Below are 20,853 nucleotides of genomic sequence, written 5' to 3' on the forward strand. Positions count from 1 at the left end.
GGCTGGCTGGATACCATGAGCAGACACCAAATAAGCCATCCACTGGAGGTCCATTATGGCATTGCTCTATCATTAAGGAATATAGACAACCAGCTCAGCCCTGGGTTTTTGTTTGTTTGCATTTTAAAAAATTAATGAACTTAATTTTTTTAAAGAGAAATTTTAGGTTCACAGCAAAATCACGAGGAAAGTACAGATAGTTCCCTTATACTGTCTTTCCCCTACACACACACAAAACAAAACAAAACAAAACCCAGAAAAACAAACAAACTCCCCCACTATCAACATCCTGCTCCAAAGTGGTACATTTGTTACAATAAATGAAACTACTGAACCTACATTGACACACTTTACACTAGGATTCACTCTTGATATTGTACATTCTATTGGTTTTAGCAAATGTATAATGACATGTGTCCAAAATTTTAGTATCACACGGAATAGTTTCACTTACCTAAACATCCTCTGTTTGCTACCTATTCAGCCCTCTGTCCCACCTAACTCCTAGCAACTACTGATCTTTTTACTGTATTCATGCTTTTGCCTTTTTAGCATATAATTGGAAACATAAAGTATGTAGCATTTTTTAATTGGCTTCTTTCACTGAGTAATATGCATTTATCTCCTCTACATATTTTCATGGCTTCGTACCTCATTTCTTTTCAGCACTAAGTACTGAAGTACTTTTATTGTGCCAGCTTATTTATTCACCTGCCTACTGAGGACCCCTTGGTTGCTTCCAAGTTTTGGTAATTATGATTAAAGCTACTATAAATATCCATGTGCAGCTCTTTGCGTTAACAAAGTTTTCAGTTCATTTGGGTAAATATTAAGGAGTGAGATTAATGGATTTTATGGTAAAAGTATGTTTACTTTTGTAAGAAACTGCCCAACTGTTTTCCAAAGTGGTTGTACTATTTTTGCAATCCCACCAGCAATGAATGAGAGTTTCTGTGGTTCTACAACCTTGCCAGCATTTGGTGTTGTCAGTGTTCTGGATTTTGGCCATTCTAATAATGTGTAGTGGTATCTCAGTGTTGTTTTAATTTGCAGTTCCCAAATGATATATGATGTGAAATTTGTTTCATATGTTAATTTGGCATTTGTATATCTTTTTTAATGAGGTATCTATTCAGATATCTAATTTTGGCATTTTAAAAATGGTCATTGGCTGGGCATGTTGGCTTGTGACTCTAACCCCAGTACTTTGTGCGATGAAGGCAGGTGGATCGCTTGAGCTTATTAGTTTGAGACCAGCCTGGGCAACATGGCAAAACCTTGTCTCTACAAAAAATACAAAAATTAGCCAGGCATGATGGTGTGTGCCTGTAGTCCCAGCTATCTGGGAGGCTGAGGTGGGAGGATAGCCTGAGCCCATGAGGTGGAGGTTGCAGTGAGCTGATATTGTGCCACTGCATTCCAGCCTGGGCCATAGAGCCAGATATCATCTCAAAAAAAAAAAAAAAAAGAGTCTGTGGGTGGAGGGGGAATTTTTATGTTTTTACTGTTGAGTTTTAAGAATTCTTTGTACATTTTGGATAACAGTCCTTTATTTGATATTTCTTTTTAAAAAACTATTTCCTCATCTGTAACTTGTCTTCTCATTCTCTTGAAATTGTCTTTTGCAGAGCAGAAGTAGTATTTAATTTTAACAAATTCTAGTTTATCAGTTATTTCTTTATAGATAATACCTTTAATGTTGCATCTGAAAAGTCATTACCATACCCTAAGTCTCCTAGGATTTCTCCTATGTTATTATTGTCTAGCAGTTTTATACTTTTTCATTTTGTATTTAGGTCTATGGTACATTTTTGAATTAATTCGTATGAAGGGTGTAAGGTTTGTGTCTAGATTCATTTTCGTCCATGTGGATGTCCAGTTGTTCCAGCATCATTTTTTGAAAAGACTATCTTTGCTTCATTTTATTGCCTTTATTCTTTTGTCAAGGATTAGTCAACTATAGTTATGTAGGTCTATTTCTGGGATCTCTACTTTGTTCCATTGACCTATTTGTCCATTTTTTTCACCAATACTATGTAGTCTTGATTACTGTAGCTTTATAGTAATCTGAAGTAAGGTAGCGTCAGTCCTCCAATTTTGTTCTTTTCCTTCAATATCTTGTTGGTTATTCTAGATCTTTTGCCTTTCCATATAAGCCTTAGAATGAGTCTGTCAATATTCACAAAATAACTTGGTGTGATTTTTTTTTTTTTTATGAGAGGGCGTTTCGGGTTTTGCTCTTGTTGCCCAGGCTGAAGTGCAATGGTGCTATCTTGGCTCACTGCAGCCTCCACCTCCCGGGTTCTAGTGATTCTCCTGCCTAAGCCTCCTGCTGAGGATTACAGCTGGGATTGTAGCTGGGATTACAGGTGCCTGCCACCACGCCTGGCTAATTTTTCATATTTTTAGTAGAGACAAGTTTTCACCATGTTGGCCAGACTGGTCTTGAACTCCTGACCTCAGGTGATCCATGCACCTTGGCCTCCCAAAGTGTTGGGATTACAGGCATGAGCCACTGTGCCTGGCCTCAGGCAAGTGTTTTTTCCATTTTTTGAAATTTCCTATGTAGATGACAATGTTATCTGTGAATAAAGACAGTTTTATTTCTTCCATCCCAATCTGTATACTTTTTATTTTTTTCTTGTCTTATTGCATTAGCTAGTATTTTCAGTATGATGTTGAAAGGAGTGGTGAGAAGGGGCATCCTTGTTTTGTTCTTGGTTTTGGTGGGAAGGCTGAGTTTCTCACCATTAAATATTATGTTAGCTGGAGGTGTTCTGTAGATATTCTTAATCAAGTTGGGGAAGCTCACCTTTCCTCCTAATTTACTGAGAGTTTTCATCATAAATAAATGTTGGATTTTCTCAAGTGCTTTTTCTGTATCTATTGATATGATCACATTTTTTTCTAGCTTGTTGATGTGATGAATCATATTAATTGATTTTCAAATGTTTAATGAGCCTTGGATACATGTGATAAATCCCACTTGGTTGTGGTATATAATTTTTTTAGACATTGTTGAATTCAATTTGCTATTTTTTTTGAGATTTTTTGCATATATGTTCATGACAGCTATTTGGTCTGTAGTTTTCTTATGTTTGTCTGGTTTTGATATTATGGTAATGCTAGCCTCATAGAATGAGTTGGGAAGTATTTTCTCTGCTTCTATATCCTAGAAGAGATTGTACAGAACTGTTAAAATATCTTTTTTAAATATCAGCTTTTGGTTGTGTAGATTTTCTCTATTGATTTCCTGTTTTCAATTTCATTGATTTCTGCCCTCACTTCTAATATTCTTTTATTTTCTTCTCTTCTTCTGCTTACTTTGGATTTAATTTCCTCTTCCTTTTCTAGTTTTCTAAGATAAAAAGTTAGATTATTCATTTTAGATAATTTGTCTTCCCTAAAATATGCATTCAGTGCTATAAATTTCCCTCTAAGCACTCCTTTCACTGTATCCCACATATTTTGATGAGTTATATTTTTATTTTCATTTAATTGGAAATATTTTTAAAGTTCTCTTGAGATTTCTTCTATGATTTGTGTTAGAAGTATTTTGTTTAATCTTCAACATTTTGGGATTTTTCAGCTATCTTTCTGTTATTCATTTCTAACTTAATTGCATTGTGGTCTGAAAGCAGAATTTTATGGTTTCTATTTTTTAAAAAATGTGTTAATGTGTCTTTTATGGCCCCCCATCTGGTCTATATTGGTGAATCTTTCATGTAAGCTTGAGGAAAATGTATAAGCTGCTGCTGTGGGATGAAGCAGTCCAATAAATGGATTAAGTTCATCTATATCGTTACTGATTTTCTACCTGCTGGATTTTTTTCTAATAAAAGTGTGTTAAAATATCCAATGATAATAGTATATCTCATTTACATCTTGTTGCAGTTTATCAGTTTTGCCTCATGTATTTTTCCCTCTGTATCTTCTTACTCATTAACTTCTTTTTCTTTCAGATTGAAGAAGTCTCTTCAGCATTTCTTGTAGGATAGTTCAGGTATTGATGAAATCCCTCAGGTTTTGTTTGTCTGAGAAGGTCTTTATTTCTCCTTAATGCTTAAAGGATATTTTCACTGGATATACTACTCTAGTTTCCAATTTTTTTTCCTTCAGCACTTTAAATATGTCATACCATTCTCTCCTGAAGGTGGAAAACTCACTGGTAATAGTTAGCACACAGAAAAATACAGAATAACACTGTAGCTGTGGTGTGTAAACTACTAAACTTCAGTAGAAAGATTAAATGATGAACCAATCAAAAACAACAAACTAAAATAGCTTTCCAAGACATAGACAGTATAATAAGACATAAAGAGAAACAACAAAAAGTTAAAAAGCAAAGGGAAGAAGTTAAAGTGTAGAGTTTTTATTAGTTTTATTTTTCCATGTTTGTTTATGGAATCACTGTTAAGTTGTCACCAATTAAAAATAATGGGCTACAAGACAGCACTGAAAAGTCTGCTGTCAGACATATTGGACTGCTATTGTATGTTGTTTCTTCTTTCTTGTTGCTTGTAGGATCCTTTCTTTATTTTTGACCTTTAGGAGTTTGATCATTAGAGGCTTTGAGGTAGTCTTCTTTAGGTTAAATCTGCCTGGTGTTAAATCTGCTGTTCTCACACTGCTATAAAGAACTACCTGAGACTTAGGCTTAACAGGAAGCATGACTGGGGAGGCCTCAGGAAACTTACTATTGTGGCAGAAGGCGAAGGGGAAGCACCTTGTTTACATGGCAGTAGGAGAGAGAGAGAGAGAGAGCCGGGGGGAAATGCTACACACTTTTAAACCATCAGATCTTGTGAGAACTCACTCACTATCATGAGAACAGCATGGGGTCAAGCAATTCTCCTGCCTCAGCCTCCTGAGTAGTTGAGACTACAGGTGCTCACCACCACGCCTGGCTAGTTTTTGTATTTTTAGTAGAGACAGGGTTTCACCATGCTGGCCAGGCTGGTCTCGAACTCCTGACCTCAAATGATCCACCCACCTCAGCCTCCCAAAGTGCTAGGATTACAGGCGTGAGCCACTGTGCCTAGCCCTCTGTATCCTCAGCTGTATAATGAGGAGGTAGGAGATTTGAGGTTAAAATGCCTTACCGTGCTAACATATGTATGTTCTATTATGTTATCAAATGAATACTGCTTATTCCATTAAGAGTCAGCCATTTGAGTAGAAAAAAGCATTCAGTGAGGAGGTCTTTTTTTCAAGGTACTAATTATCTAGGGGAAGATTCTGGCAAAATTGTAAATTGGGCTGTAAAGTTGTTTTGTCTTCTTACAAGCTTGAAAAGATCAATGAAATGGCAATAGTCGTTTAGCCGCTGTTGACATATCAATTGAGTTGATTCATCTAAGACTTCTTGAGTGCCTACCATGTACTAAGCACTATGACAAGTACAGAAGATACAATTATGAAGAAAATAGATATAATCCTTCACACATACACTGACGGCAAAGTGGAAATTGGTTTTACCACTTTGGAAAACAGTTTGCCATATCTACTGAAAGTGAACATATGCATACTCTATGACTCAACAATTCCACTGCTAATACACACCACAGAATTCTATACATATGTTCACCAAAAACATATCCTTTTAATAAACATATATTTATAGAATTATGTGGAATAATTCTAACTGGAAATTATCCAAATGCACATCAGCAATAGAATGGATAAGTAATTGGGGGTATATTTATACACAGTAATATCACAGAGCATTACGAATGAATGATCTATGACTACTCCAATAACATGAGTCTCATAAACATTATGTTGAACAAAAGAAGCCAGACACAAAATAGTACACACTGTATGGTTTCATTTATATTAATTCTAAGAATAGGTAAAAATAGTCTTAGCTGTTAAAAATCAGATAATGCTTATTTTTGGAATATAGCAACTTATGAGATAGCACCCGGAGACTTCTGGGGTGCTGTTTGTTTTCTATTTCTTAATGTAGACTCTAATTATACAGATGTGTTCAATTTGTAAAAATTCACTGAGTTCTACACTAGTGATATGTGTACTTTCCTGTATGAACATTATAATTCAATAAAAATGTATCTCCCTCCCCAAGAAAAATGACATTCTTACCACTTAGAGTAGGAGACAAATAAGCAAATAAGAACATAAATAAATGGCAATGAGTGCAATGAGGGAAATAAAGAGAGTGTAGCAAATATTAATCAAGTATTTACAATGGGGAAAATACAAACAAGGAAATAATTCCTGGTTTGGTGATCAAAGTCAATATATGTAGAACCCTTGGTGATTCAAAACTGATATTTGTCTTCTGTTTACTGAGGGTATTTGTCCAAAAGGAGGTGCCCCATCTATAGTAGAGGATGTTGTAGACTGGTCAGTTGATCAATGTGATATTCCGGTAACAGTTATGCAGTGCTCCTTGTATATACTTGCTTTAAGAACTGTAATTATTCTGCCCACCATGCCTATGGTTGCACCTCCTGACTCTACTAGCATCTGTTCTCCCTTTTCTCTCTCCCAAAGGAGGTACTAATGGTATTTGAAGATTTATAATGGAAATAAGTGACATTAAGAACATCTGGAAATCTGGTACTTTGGCTTCATTCAATTTATTTTATTAATTAAGTTTTGGTTGAGATTCAAATATTGCATGAATCTTTTTTTTTTAGAATGTTGGAAGTGTTTGTGTGTGTGTGTGTGTGTGTGTGTGTGTGTGTGTGTGTATGTGACTATACTCTTAAGCCTCTGGGGAATATTATGCATATATTTAATAATGACAGTAGAATGTGCCACTTTAAAAAAAAAGATTCTCACTGCATTGTTGTAGTAAGTGAATATTTACAGATTGAACTCTAAATTAAGTTCTACTTAAACCCAAGTTAGCTGTCCATCCAAAAAGAGGTTGAACTACATCAATCTGCCTGTGAAATATCCCGGAAGTCTTAAGAGATATAATGAATCAATAGCTAAGCCTTCATCGTTACTTTTTCCTGTAATTAATTTGTGACCAAAGAAATTCATTTCTATAATTACAATTTTATAAAGCACAAAATGTGTTTAAAACATGCTGTTAATGTTCAACAGACTGAGAAACCTCTGAAAAATATAATTCCAATTGATTAGAAAAAGATTCATCTCTGCTTAGTCTGTGCTTCCGAATGTCTTGGCTTGGTCACCAGATCCCTACATGTTGCTAGCTGTCAGGTTACATCAACTACACGCGACTTAACAGATCTTGACAAATTCAACTCTCCAGTCTGTCAAGGAGACAATAATGTGAAGTTCTTTGTGAAAAGAGCTTTTTTATATCAACTCTTGACTATCGGAGATCTAATTTCCTAGTTCTCTTTAGCTAGGTCTTTGTCTCTCCCCATGTCTTTCTCCTTGCCTTTTGGACAATTGACCCCTCAGTAATTGAACCCCAGGAGATAGGCAGGATGAGAAAAGCAAAAGGAAATTATTTGGTCAATTGAGCAACTGGATATAACTCTGGCATCTCAGTATACTTACTCTATAAGGCTTGTGGAGATAATAATCATCAATTGCTTCAGAAAAGTGCTATTTAGGAGAATGAGAAAAAAATATAAAATTTGAGTCTTAGGCAAAGCAAATTTAAATAGTACATGAAATATGATTATTTTCAAATCTTCGAATTCACAATTTCTGAAAGTAAATATAATGGTACCTTGAATAGTTAAATTTTAAAATTCATTCTATAACCTCTCTAGTTTGTTTGTAAAACACTTTCTTGGGTTATATATTTGGGAAAAACGCCTAATTAGTCCAAAGAAAGGCACATCTTTGAGAACGGATGTATTTATGCTCAGACACACAGTAGTTATTTTTTATTTCCTGAAACTAAAATTACAGTCCTCAGAAAAATAGGAACATAAATAAGACTGAGATTTAATCAAAAGGATGTCTATTATTATATACATTTAAAACAAATGTGCATACATACAGACACAGGAGAGAAACTGCAGTGTAATCTGAATAAGGAAGGAGCTTAGAACTTTGGAAAATAATTCAACACAAACTCTAGTTTTTTCACTCTTTCCAGAAAAAGAAGGAAATTGGGGAAAACTTTTACTGAATTAAATTAAAAGAATGGTTGGGTAAATCCCTCAAGTTTTTGAATGAGTACACATATCCTTAATTTTAATGGGTTAATTCCTGCATTCACTAAGCATTTGGTAGGCACTCTTCTGTCAGTGAAGATGCTGTAGAGTATGGACAAAGTTCCACAGAACACTTATTATGGGACAAAATGACTAAGGAGCACCATTATGGAACAAACAAAGGATCAACAGTAAAGAATAAAGCACAAAAATTGCCTTGCTGATTAACTGCCAAATTTCCAACACTTCTGTGGGTGGCAGGTTGATTGCCTAGACAGGTATAAATCAAGCATCCTCTCTAGTTCATGCTTTGCCTTTTTATTGATAAAAAGTGCTTGGGGCTACACAAGTTGATACTTGTTGGAACCCCTCAAACACTACCACCTTTTGCTGAAAAGGAAGGGCAGCTTTGAAAACAGAAGCCCACCACTCCTTAGTAAGCTTTTTTTTTTTTTTTAAAAGATCTCATTTTATATAAAGCTCAATTAGACACTGAAGAGAATGTAATAAAAGCTCAAGGTAGTGAGGGACCCTCCCTTCCAATCAAGTGCAATTCAGCAGGAGAAGATGATATAACTATAAGAAATAATAACCAATGTTAGCATTACATTTTCTTTAGAGGTCATGACAGATTTTCACCTACATTTTATTCTGAAAATAACCCCGTGGTGTAGGTAGGACATTAAAATAATATTATGATGCCCAATTTAATTAAGAAACTGAGCTTGGCAAAAATGAATGAGGTTTTTCAAAAATCACAGCACCAGGGATGAAACAAGACTTACTTTGTTCTACTTATAATCATTTACATTTATAACCACATCCTGCTCTTTCCCATAAGAATGTTAATGATAGACCCTCATTCATTCCTCTATTCATATATTTATTAAACATCTATTTGGTGGCTACTGTGAAAGTGATGCAAAACTCAAGTTATTTTCTGCTCTCAAGGTGTCCACACGTATTTGAGTAACACTTTATCTCTTACAAAACTCTTCTTAGAAGAATGATAAATCGTCACTACATCTTATATAATGTATGTAATGAGGAAACAAAAGCTCACAGGGATCTCCTCACTGACCTAATACCATAAAGATAGCCCGAGTTCAGGAAGATTCAGTCATTACTTAAGAGCTAAAATGAGCACAGAACTATAGGATATTAGCTATAAACTTTGTTGGAAATGCATCTCTATTACTGAAAATTTTGACTCTGTACTAGCAGTATATATTTTAAAAAGTTTAAGTAGTGTACATGTGCTACTGTGAGTGCTACATGTATTTAACACTAATGGTAAATACATAACAAAACTCAAAAAATTTAAAAGTTTAAAAGGGATGAAATGCAAAGCACATATAAATAGAAACTTTACTCCTTACTTCCTGTAGCCTAATGGATTATCTTGCATATACTTGAAAGCATACATATCTTTCTTTGGAGATCACTGTTATAATAGGCAATAAATTTTAAACAAGTATTAAAAGGAGGACAGTCAACGTGAGTAGGTATACTTGCATCGAGTTCTGGGTGTCTGTTAAGTTTTGGGTGGATAATCAGCAATCTAGAAAAATCTGATTTTCAGATTCCAATTATGAATGTCTCTATTAAACACTAGAGAGATGCAAGTTTTCATACTCACTCCTACCAGTCTGTTTCTGGGTTACACTTTTCAGCTTTTTGGACAACCTGACCATCAAAAAGCTTGAATGCCAATGATAAAAATGAGAACATTTTGAACAAATGAATGTCTGCTCCAGCAGAAAAGATGAGAAACACTTAGATTTAATTTCATTCATGTGACAATCACACAAAACTCAATTAAAAGGGGTAGGCCTTTATAATTTTGAAACATTTTATTTGAATTCTCTATTAGCTATTAATATAATTTGCACTGTCGCAATAACTGCACCACTCTATAAAAACATTTAATTTCCACTTAGGAACAAGAGATCACTTTTCCCTCCACAATAAACTCTTTAGTTGAGCACAATTTTAATTACTTATTTATACTTTGCCCAAACTCCTCCTCCACAAGGAAACATTTTGTCTTCAAATTCATGGTAATATTGAAATTCAATTTTTTAGCTGTTAGCTCAATGAGTAGTTTTTACCAGAAAGCAAGAACAAATTTTAATTAATCCTTTCTTTGAAGGATCTAAAGCATGGACACCCCCACTCTCAGTCTTCTAAAATTAGTTAACAAGAAGCAACAAAATAATAAATCAAAGTTTCCATTTGTACCACTGTATGACGCAACTTCTGGAAGCACAATTTACAGTATATCTTCTGGACATGGTAACTACTGGAATTTTGCAACACCAGGTCCTTGACCCCCGAGTCTGCCAGGGCAAATTACTAGGGAAATAAAAATATAGTTTTTCTAAGAGTAATGATGTTTTTGTGCTATACTAGGGCTCTTTGAAAAACTAAGTGAACTTTAAGACTTTAAAAAAGCTTTTCTAAAATTCAACAACAAATTTGATTAAAAATTGAGTTACCATGCAATTTTGGGGAATATTTTTATAAAGAAGAGAAAATTTGATTTCAATTTATTTATATTACACTTCTACTGAGGAAAAATTGTGGTGGCTTATGTCGGAAAATTTTTGAGACAATTTTTGAAATAAACATTTTGTAATAATGGAAAATGTTGAAGTAAGGTAATAAAATGAAGAAACAAGTATTTTCAGAAAAAAAGTATTTTATACTTTAGGATGATGTAAAAGCCATTATTCAAGATGAGAAGAAATCTTAATTTCTAAGGAATATTATAGTTTTCAATGCCTTCTTCAGTTGTCTCATCTCATTTCATCCAAGAAAGTTTGCTCAAGGAGACATTGCTCACTGTTCATTGGAGAAGAGTTTATCGTAATATTTTGCTAAAAGAGGCATTAAAGAGGCTGAATTTCACTATGGAGAGAACAGAAACACTGTCCTACCCTTTGAAGACAAGTATAGGTTAGACAGACCTGGGATTGTAGCTCATCATTTCCTTTGGCAAATCACTAATTTCAGGTTTCACATCTGTAAAAAAGGAGCAAGAATAACCTTTGTATCACAAAGTATTGTGAACTGAAAGAATTATTGATATACACATATAATACTGTGCCTAACATGTGATACATGTAATAAGCTAAAATTATTCAACAAGTCTGTTCACAGAGTAAAATTAGACCTATTCCCTGATTCAGTACTCAGTTCATTATACCACACTCTGTTCACCTTAATCAATTACAAATTGTTAATTTAGACCAGGTTTTCCACCTTTGTAGACAATCTAGTATGGTAACTATCAACAAAGGTCTTTATTGGAATAAGCACTTTCATTTTCCTGTCTTGGATTCTGATTTAGCACATGCAGCTGTAAAAACCCCACAGATGATTCTGATGTGTAGCCTAGCTGAGAACTACTAATCTGGTTTATGTGCCAGCCTCTTACTTTCAAAATCTCTAGCTTATCGATGTAAAACTACTGTTGCCTTAGTTGCTGTTATTATGAGCTTTCTTTGCTTCCATTTGCAGTGGAATCAGAAGCTGGAATACAGCAGGCAATGGCAAAAGTCAAAGTGACACCATGACTCTATCTGATTTCCCCCCATTTGTTGATGATTTCTTCCATTATTTCTCGCTGACACATTTACTTATGCTCTTCAGAGGATTTGTAAGTAGGGAGAAGTCTCCTATAAGATAGGACTCTTAATCCGGTTCCAGTCCCAAGATATGAAAAAGCAACTGACAGTTCAAATACGGCACCTATGATTTCAAATGAGAGGTCTAACTCAGATAAACAAGTCGTTGAAGTGGGACACCATGTCCACATGATAGAACATTAGGCAAAATACATTGTTTTTCTCCTATTGTTACTGCCAGTGGGTTATTTATCAAAAACTGATAAGCAGGTGACTTCCGTTAAAGAAAGTTTGTACATTTCTAGTAGATATTGAGCTTTTTGGCTCCCTTTCCAACATAGCGTAGTTTTAATGTTCAGAAATTCCTGGTTTGCTCAGTATACAACTGTAGGTAGAGGAAAAAAAGCTCATATCATTTTGTAGACATTTCTCTTAAAGTAGATGGCCACAAAAAATTATAATACTCAGAGCTTATAACTTTCAGCTTTGAGGTAATAAAAGTCACCTTCTAAATTGTTCATTGGGGCTGGGTGTGGTGGCTCACGCCTGTAATCCCAGCACTTTAGGAGGCTGAGGTGGGTGGATCATGAGGTCAGGAGATGAAGACCATCCTGGCTAACACGGTGAAACCCCGTCTCTACTAAAAATACAAAAAATTAGTCAGGCATGGTGGTGTGTGCCTGTAATCCCAGCTACTCAGGAGGCTGAGGCAGGAGAATCGCTTGAACCCGGAAGGTGGAGGTTGCAGTGAGCTGAAATCGCACCACTGCACTCCAGCCTGGGCAACAGAGTGAGACTCCATCACCGAAAAAGAAAAAACGATTTTTTTCATTGACTTTCAAAGAAATTAATTGCTTTTAATCTATTATTGCAAATGTTTCTTCATATATGTAGTTTTGTTGACTTGTAAATTAAGATCATCATGTGACATGGTTTTAACTCTGATTAAAGTTACATTTAATATGCGTGGTTGAAATTAAAAATAGAAAAAATTACAAATATGAAGAAATTCTCACTGCTACCATTTCTCCTTCTAATAATAAAGTGTCAGTCCATACACTATGGTCCTAAGGAGAGCGTCACTTATAAGTGAGACCTAAATGTTGTCACATCTTGAAAATCAGTTCTTTGTATATCACTTGGGATATGTGAAAGCAGGGTCATCAGTATCAGAAACAATTTCTTAAACATATATTCTCTTTGCTAATATTTCAACCCTAGTTTGGGATTTATGATGGCAAAGAAGAGGGTTTTTGACAGCTATTGGTACCGTAGAAGTGAACAGCCTGTAGAAATAAATGATTCCAAAGAGCAGATAGGGCCATACAGATCACTCTGAATTTCTTTGACATCTCCCTCTCCTGGGAGGAAGGCCAAAGAATAACCTATTGACTCTTCTGCCCTCCTGTGGCCAGAAATCAATGGCGTCTGTATCTCGAGTAGATACTGCTGTGATCTAAAGACAAGTGGATTATTAAAATGGGTGTTTGGTGCCTATGTTAGTTAGGGTTCTCTAGAGAAACAGCACCAATAAGAAGATATATATTTATTATAAGGTATTGGCTCAGGTGATTATGGAGACTGAAAAGTCCCAGGGTAGGTCGATTGCAAACTGGAGACCCAGGAAAGCTGGTCATGTAGTCTGAAGGGTGGGTAGCCCGAGAGCCAATGCTTTAGATTCCAGTCTGTGTCTGAAGGTTTGAGAATCAGGAGGACCTATGTTAGGAGAACATTAATGTAAAACTTAAGCTGTCAAACAGAGAGGCAATTCAACCTTCTTCCACTTTTTTGTTCTATTCAGGCCCTCCACACATTAGATGATGCCCACGATATTGGAGAGGACTATCTGCTTTACTCAGCTTACAAATTCAAATGCTAATCTCTTCTGGAAACACCCTCACAGACACACCCAGAAATAATGCTTACCCAGCTATCTGAGCATCCTGTGCTTAGTCAAGTTGATGCATAAAATTAACCATCTCAATGCCTGTTGAAGATTCTCTGCAAAGATGGCTATTCCTTCATTTTCTGTAAAAATTCCTTTCATCATGATGTGCAGCTACTTTCCCTCTTCTTGAATTCTGTCTGGACTTGTGACTTCCTTTGACCAATCGAATGACACAGATTTGACACTGTGCTAGTTTGGGACATGATATTTAAGAGGCGTTGGCAGAAATCTGTTTGTTTGTTTTTTAAAGAAACCATTCACTATATAAAGAAGATCAGGCTATCCTGCTGGAGAAAAATACCATGTGGAAGAGAACTGAGGTGCCCCAGGCAACATCCAACACCAAGGATCCCAACCTATAAAGGAGTCCATCTTGGATCCTCCTTTAGCTTCAGTTGAACTACCTTAGCCAACCCTATGTGAAAGAGAGATGAACTGTTTCCTTTAGTGCTGCTTAAAATCTGGATCCATAAAACTGTGAACAATAAGATGGTGTTGTTTTAAGCTGCTAAGTTTTGGGACGGTTTTTTATACAGCAATAGACAATTGAAAAAAGTTGTAAACATTATAGTTTTTATTCTCCACAACTTAACTGATTTATCAGTTACAGAGCATATTTACCCTTGATCATCCCCTCAAATATAAGGTATGAGTTATTTTCAAGATGAGTCTTTCACTGGCTCATGTGTAAGGTATATTTCTTGACTTCTTGCCATTATTCCCAGGCCTTGGAAATTTCCAGGGTTAGAACATCAAGCCTTTAGATTATTGTCTTAGTGAATTTCTGCTGTTATAACAGAGTAGTACAGGCTTGGTAATTTATAAAGAATAGAAATTTATATGGCTCACAGTTCTGGAGGCTGGGAAGTCCAAGAACACAGTAACAGCATCTGGTTGATCGTAACTGCATTGCAGAAGGACAAAAGGCAGAAGTAAGCACATAAGACAGAAAAGGAATGGGGGCCAAATTTTCATTGTTTTATCATGAGCCCACTCCCATGATGATGGCATTAATTCATTCATGAGGGCAAAGCCTTCATTACCTAATGAACTTTTAAAGGCCTAACTTCTTAATACTGCTGCAATGGCAATTAAGTTTTCAACACATCAACTTTAAGGAACATATTCAAATCCTAGCAATTATGGTTCTGATACTTACTAAAGTGGAGACGTCTCAAACAACTATAACTACTTATTCTTGAAGATAAATGAAAAGATTAGATTTTTCTTGACAGCCAGATTAAGCAGGGATAGCAGGGCCTTAGTGTCATAACATGAGCAAGCTCAGATCTTAGCAGCACTGGCTGGTGGGGATGGGAAGTAAGCCAAGATCAGGCTGTAGAGCATCCCAGGGAGACCCAGGCATCAGAAGTCACAAGAATAACAATTAAAGCCAGTCAAGGGGTGACATCCTGTTTGTATGTGATTTATCCTTTCATAGCAGTTCTTCAGCCAATTAATCAGAAGTCAGCCCTCTGATGACTCAAGCCTAGTCAATCAAACCGGGGTTGTGTTTTACTTCATGCTAAAGAGACGTGAAATCCCAAGAAGGAGACAGTTATAAGACCTGGGTCAATGAGGTCAAGTTTGGGAAAAAGGTTGCAAGTGGTGGGTACACCCCACGAATAGTAAGACAGTTTTCTAGGCAATGAGACAAATGCAAGATTCGGCCTATTCACAAAGTGAAGCTGCCTGTCCTGGTCAGGACTAGCAGGATTAAGTTTGTAGATGAAAGACACAAGTGAATTCTGGTTCAGCAGAGCTGACAGTGAGATACCCAATTCAGGAGGTAGTGAGGAAAAATAAAAGGACTATAGAAAGGCAAGAGGCCAGGAGAACCAAGACAAGCATAATGAAATTTGATAACTTGCCCAAGACCAGTGTTGGTTAGTTTCATGTACATTTTTGTTATTGTACTATTGTACTATATTTGTTATAACTATAGCAGTTAATAATCATATATTTTTATGAAGTTAAGAGAGAATAATGGCCCGGCACGGTGGCTCACGCTTGTAATCCCAGCACTTTGGGAGGCCGAGGCGGGTGGGTCACAAGGTCAGGAGATCGAGACCATCCTGGCTAACATGGTGAAACCCCGTCTCTACTAAAAAATACAAAAAATTAGCCAGGCATGGTGGCGGGCGCCTGTAGTCCTAGCTACTCGGGAGGCTGAGGCAGGAGAATGGCATGATCTCGGGAGGTGGAGCTTGCAGTGAGCCAAGATGGTGCCACTGCACTCCAGCCTGGGTGACAGAGCGAGACTCCGTCTCAAAAAAAAAAAAAAAAAAAAAAAGAGAATAATTACTAAGGAAGATTTGACAAAGGGGGAAGTTTCTGATTTTCTTTTTAATCACTTGTCAAGATCTTGAATTCTTTCAAGGATAAGTGGTAGGAGAGGTGAAAAGACGTAAGAAGTTGGAGTGACATAGTCTGTACAAACTTAAAAACAAAACAAACTTTTTATTTTGTGAATAGTTTCAAGCACTCTAATTTTTCTGAAGAGTACATGTAAATTGTTCTTTATTGATTTAAGTTTATATTCAATGGTAAGTTTAACGTTCAATTATTCATTTATTCTTTCATTTATGTCTTAAGCCAATTAGTGGTAGCAATGGTCACAAAGGAAAGTACTTAATTTCTATTTAACTTATTTCTATTCACGTACAGTAAAGACAACACAGTGTCCTCATTTATTCCTCTTAGCAATCTGCTGCAAGTTACTTCTACATAAAATATTGTCCTTTTGTCACCACTAAGTACTTATTGTCCAAAACAGTGTAGTTTATTGCTCTCCTAAGTAGATTATACAGCATCTTCCCAAACTCTGTATATTCTTTTTTTCTTCTTCTTTTTCTTGGGGGAGGAGGGAGGGTCTATCCCAGGGAGTGTTCCATGCTAGAGAGCAATGAAACATTTTGCAAAAATCAAAAGCTTGTTTATCTCCTTACATCCTTTGACATCACTGAAAAGACTATATTATTATATGAAAAGACTGTTGCAGTCTTCTCTCTCTCCCTTCTCCATGTTACCCCTTGTGCTTCTACCCTACCATAGTCCCTTTCAATCTGCTTAAGATGAAGATGTGGTGCCCTCATGGGTAAGGCACTATAAGGCAATGATGTCTGAAATTCAGACTCTATTGGACAGCTCACTTCCTGTATTTACTCTGTGCTTGGCAAGTTGATGGGAGTGGTGGCTGTGGTCACAATGCACAATGTCCGCATTCTTTTTTCTTATCCCTCAGATAAAAGATATGACTTTGAATTCCTTTGGACCATTTTCATCTTAAAGCCAATTTTTTCTTCTTTAAATCTTCTTTTAGCAATGAGTCAAGCTTTAAATGCATATAAACAGCTATTGTCAATATGTTTCTTGCAGAAATGACAAATCTACCTTTTCTAGCTGTTGCTTTTCTTTAATGATTCCGTATGTTCCTCCCTTCCACAGATTATTAAGGCTGGCCACCACCATTTCTAGATTAGTGATTTGTTTCCTAAACAGAACTTTCAAAGATATTATCTCTGTTACATTGTCCCTTGTGCAAGGGGTCATTACCCTCTTTCGGTTTCTGGAGTAATGTGGCATCCTCAGTTGAACTGCATGCATTAGTTCTGTGCTCAGAGCAGTTTCAGGCAACAATTTCTATTCTATTTAAGCTGTGGTCAAGAATACCGTCTTTGATGGTTCTCAGAGGCGACACTGTTTTCAAATGACAGCTTTTACAAGGCAAAATGAATTCTAAGTGTACACGCACACACAAAATGACAGGTCTGTAGAAATACCAGGGGATGATCTGGTTTGCTGTTTCTCTTCCATCATTCTTTTCTGGTACTTAAATATTCTTCCCTTGTGTTTCCCTTCTTACAAATTAAAAAGGAAATAAAACAGTTTAATGAATTTCTTACGCAATTTTAAAATAAATTTCTTATGCAATTTTTATATGGTATTTTAATACATTACATGCATTTTGCTTTGGGTACTGAAATTAAATGTATTGAACATAAAGTGAGTTGGGGTATAATTCTTTTAAATTCAGTGTTTATTTCAGCCTGGCTCACAACTACATTGGAACCACCTATGGAGGTGTATCAAAACTCAGATTCCTGGTTCTACTCTGGAGGCATTTAATCAAAATTTCTGTCAGTAGATGCCAGGAATATATTTTCTAAGATTATTATATAATATATACTATGTAAATTATATTGTATAAAATATATAAAAATACTACATAGAAACAATTGTTCCAGGTGCTTCTTATGAAAAGTTAAACTTTAGTATCATTAATTCAGTCCTAAGGCTAAATATTCACCATTGCTTCCTTTTTTAGCTATACAGGAAAAGCAGAGTGGATGGTAGAGACAATTGACAATAACTTTGCAAGAAATATTATGAAAATAAAAGATAATAATAATGTTGTCATGTGGTATTGTTTAGTCTGCATTATTTGCAGAGAGACCTCAATTCTGAGTGTCACCTTTCTTATGAATAAAAATGAGTTAAAGGTCAGAGGTTAATAGACTGTACCATTTACATAAGATACACAATAGCAAAACAGAAATTAGAATTCATAGGCTGCCAGAAATGATGGGGATGGCCCATGGTATAATGTTAATTTATTTCTTCTGGCTCTGATTTCAATGGAGTTAAAGGATGAACCATTAAGCTGTTCATTAGCACTGATGAGAAACACCCCAACTAATCTCGAGAAAGGGTACTAAGACAATAAGTGTAGCTGGGGAGGAGGGGTATGACTGGTAGTGCTAATTACATTTGAGTTAATACTAAAAAAATTAACCCACTGGAAACTAAAATTTTCTAATAAAAGAAATCTCCAAGACAAGTATTCCAGAAAGATATACTAACACGTAAAGACAAACAAACAAACAAAAAAGTAAGTTTTGGGTATTTCAGATATAAAGATGAGAGCCACTTCCATTTAATGTGCACTTCTGTGCATATTAAAAAGTAAAGACAATGGCAGGAACTAATAAGTGATTATAGCAGTGCTGTAGGATCCAAGGTTAATACAAAAAAGTCAATCATTTTCTATATACTAGTAATGAACAAGTGGAATTTGAAATTAAAAACACAGTATTATTTACATTAACCACCCCATGAAATTCTTAGGTATAAATTTAAGACAACATGTACAAGATCCATATGAGAAAAAGTAAAAAACTGATGGAAGACATCACAAAAGAACTAAGATGTTCCATGTTTTTGAGTAGGAAGACTCAATATTGTCAAGATGTCAGTTCTTCCAAAATTAATCTATAAATTCAATGCAATCCCAATCAAAATATCAGCAAGTTATTTTGTGGATATTGATAAACTGATTTTAAAGTTTATATGGAGAGGCAAATCCCAATCGAAATACCAGCAAGTTATTTTGTGGATATTGATAAACTGATTTTAAAGTTTATATGGAGAGGCAAGAGACCCAGAATAGCCAACACGATATTGAAGAAGAACAAAGTTGGAAGACAGACACTACTGGACCTCAAGACATATAAAAAGCTACAGTAATCAGGACAGTGTGGTATTGACTAAAGGATGTACAAATGAATCAATGGAACATTACAAAGAAACCAGAATTAGACTCAAATAAATATAGTCAACTGATCTTTGATAAAGGAGCAAAGGCAATAAAATGAAGAGAAGACAGTCTTTTAAACAAATGTTGCTGCAACAACTGCATATCTACATGCAAAAACAACAAAGAATCTAGACAAACCTTATGCCCTTTACAAAATTAACTCAAAACTCACTGACCTAAATGAATCACCAACCTAAAAAAACCACAAAACTATAAAACTCCCAAGAGATAGCATAGGAGAAAATCTAGGTGATCATTTTTTAAAAGTACCACCAAAGCCATGATCCATGAAAAACAATTGATAAGCTGGACTTCATTATCACTAAAAATTTCTGCTCTGCAAAAGACACTGTTGAGAATAAAAAGACAAGCCACAGACTGGGAGAAAATATTTGCCAAAGTAATATCAGATAAAAAATTGTTCTTCAAAATAAACAAAGAACTCTCAAAACTGAACATTAAAAACACAAATAACCCAACTAAAAAGTGGGCCAAAGACTCTGACACCTCACCAAATATGATACACATGGCAAATACACATATGAACAATGCTCAACATCATATGTTATCAAATAAATACAAATTAAATCAACACTGAGATACCACTACACACCTATTAGAATGGCCAACATCCAGAACACTGACACACCAAATGCTGGTGAGGATGTGAGGCAACAGAAACTCCCATTCATTGTTGGTGGGAATGGCAAATGGTATAGATACTTTGGAAGATAGTTTGGCCGTTTCTTACAAAACTAACCATCCTTTTGCCCATACAATTCAGCAATCTTTCTCCTTGGTATTTACCCAAAGGAATTGAAAATTTTAGTACACATGAAAACCTGCACAGAGGAACAGACAACCAAACACTGCATGTTCTCACTTACAAGTGGGAGCTGAATAATGAGAACATGGGAAGGGGAACCACACCAGGACCTGTAGGGAAGTGGGGAGTGGGGAGGGAGAGCATTAGGAAAAATAGCTAATGCCTGCTGGGTTTAATACCCAGGTCAAGGGTTGATACGTACAGCAAACCACCATGGCACATGTTTACCTTTGTAACAAACCTGCACATCCTGCACATGTACCCCAGAACTTAAAATAAAATTAAAAAAAAAAACTCTGCACAGAGCTGTTTATTATAGCTTAATCATAATTGCCAAAACTTGGAAGCAACCAAGATGTCTTTCAGTAGGTAAGTGAATAAATACATCATGGTACATCCAGAAAAGAAAAAATCAGTGCTAAAGAGAAAGAAGCTGTTAAGCCATGAAAAGATATGGAGAAAACTTAAATGCATATTACTAAGTGAAAGAAGCCAATCTGAAAAGAATACTGTATGGTTCCAACTATATGATGTTCTGGAAAAGGCAAAAGCATGGAGGCAGTAAAAAGTGGATGCCAGGAATTGGGCAGGATTAGAGGAGAGGAAGGCATGAATAGGCAGAGGATAGAGGATTTTAGGGCAGTGAAATTACTCTGCATGATACTGTAATGTTGGATACATATCATTGTAAATTTATCAATCCTATAAAATGAATGTACAACACCAAGTGTGAACTCTAATGT

The 20,853-nt window shown here is 35.7% G+C and overlaps 1 protein-coding gene and 1 long non-coding RNA gene across 5 annotated transcripts in view; one reads left to right on the top strand and one right to left on the bottom strand.

Annotated features, from left to right (window-relative positions):
* LOC129479438 (uncharacterized) overlaps nt 1–20,853 on the bottom strand; it is a 50,924-nt gene that overhangs the window by 25,725 nt on the left and 4,346 nt on the right. For 2 of the 4 annotated variants that reach the window (XM_063637048.1, XM_063637050.1), the window contains exons 3-5: nt 14,538–14,592; nt 11,081–11,135; nt 7,504–7,551 (exon numbers count right to left, since the gene is read on the bottom strand). In XM_063637048.1, the coding sequence (XP_063493118.1) occupies nt 7,504–7,551; nt 11,081–11,135; nt 14,538–14,592 (158 nt within the window). Of the gene's footprint in view, nt 1–1,714; nt 7,251–7,503; nt 7,552–9,945; nt 10,467–11,080; nt 11,136–14,537; nt 14,593–20,853 lie in introns of those variants that run through there. The other 2 variants (XM_063637051.1, XM_063637049.1) reach the window with 2 other exon arrangements.
* Nucleotides 6,536–13,842, top strand: LOC129479439 (uncharacterized). Its single transcript, XR_008656678.1, has 3 exons — nt 6,536–6,582; nt 11,634–11,772; nt 13,542–13,842. It is a non-coding gene; the product is annotated as an uncharacterized lncRNA (long non-coding RNA).

Source organism: Symphalangus syndactylus, chromosome 3 (assembly GCF_028878055.3).
Source record: "Symphalangus syndactylus isolate Jambi chromosome 3, NHGRI_mSymSyn1-v2.1_pri, whole genome shotgun sequence".
NCBI lineage: Eukaryota > Metazoa > Chordata > Mammalia > Primates > Hylobatidae > Symphalangus > Symphalangus syndactylus.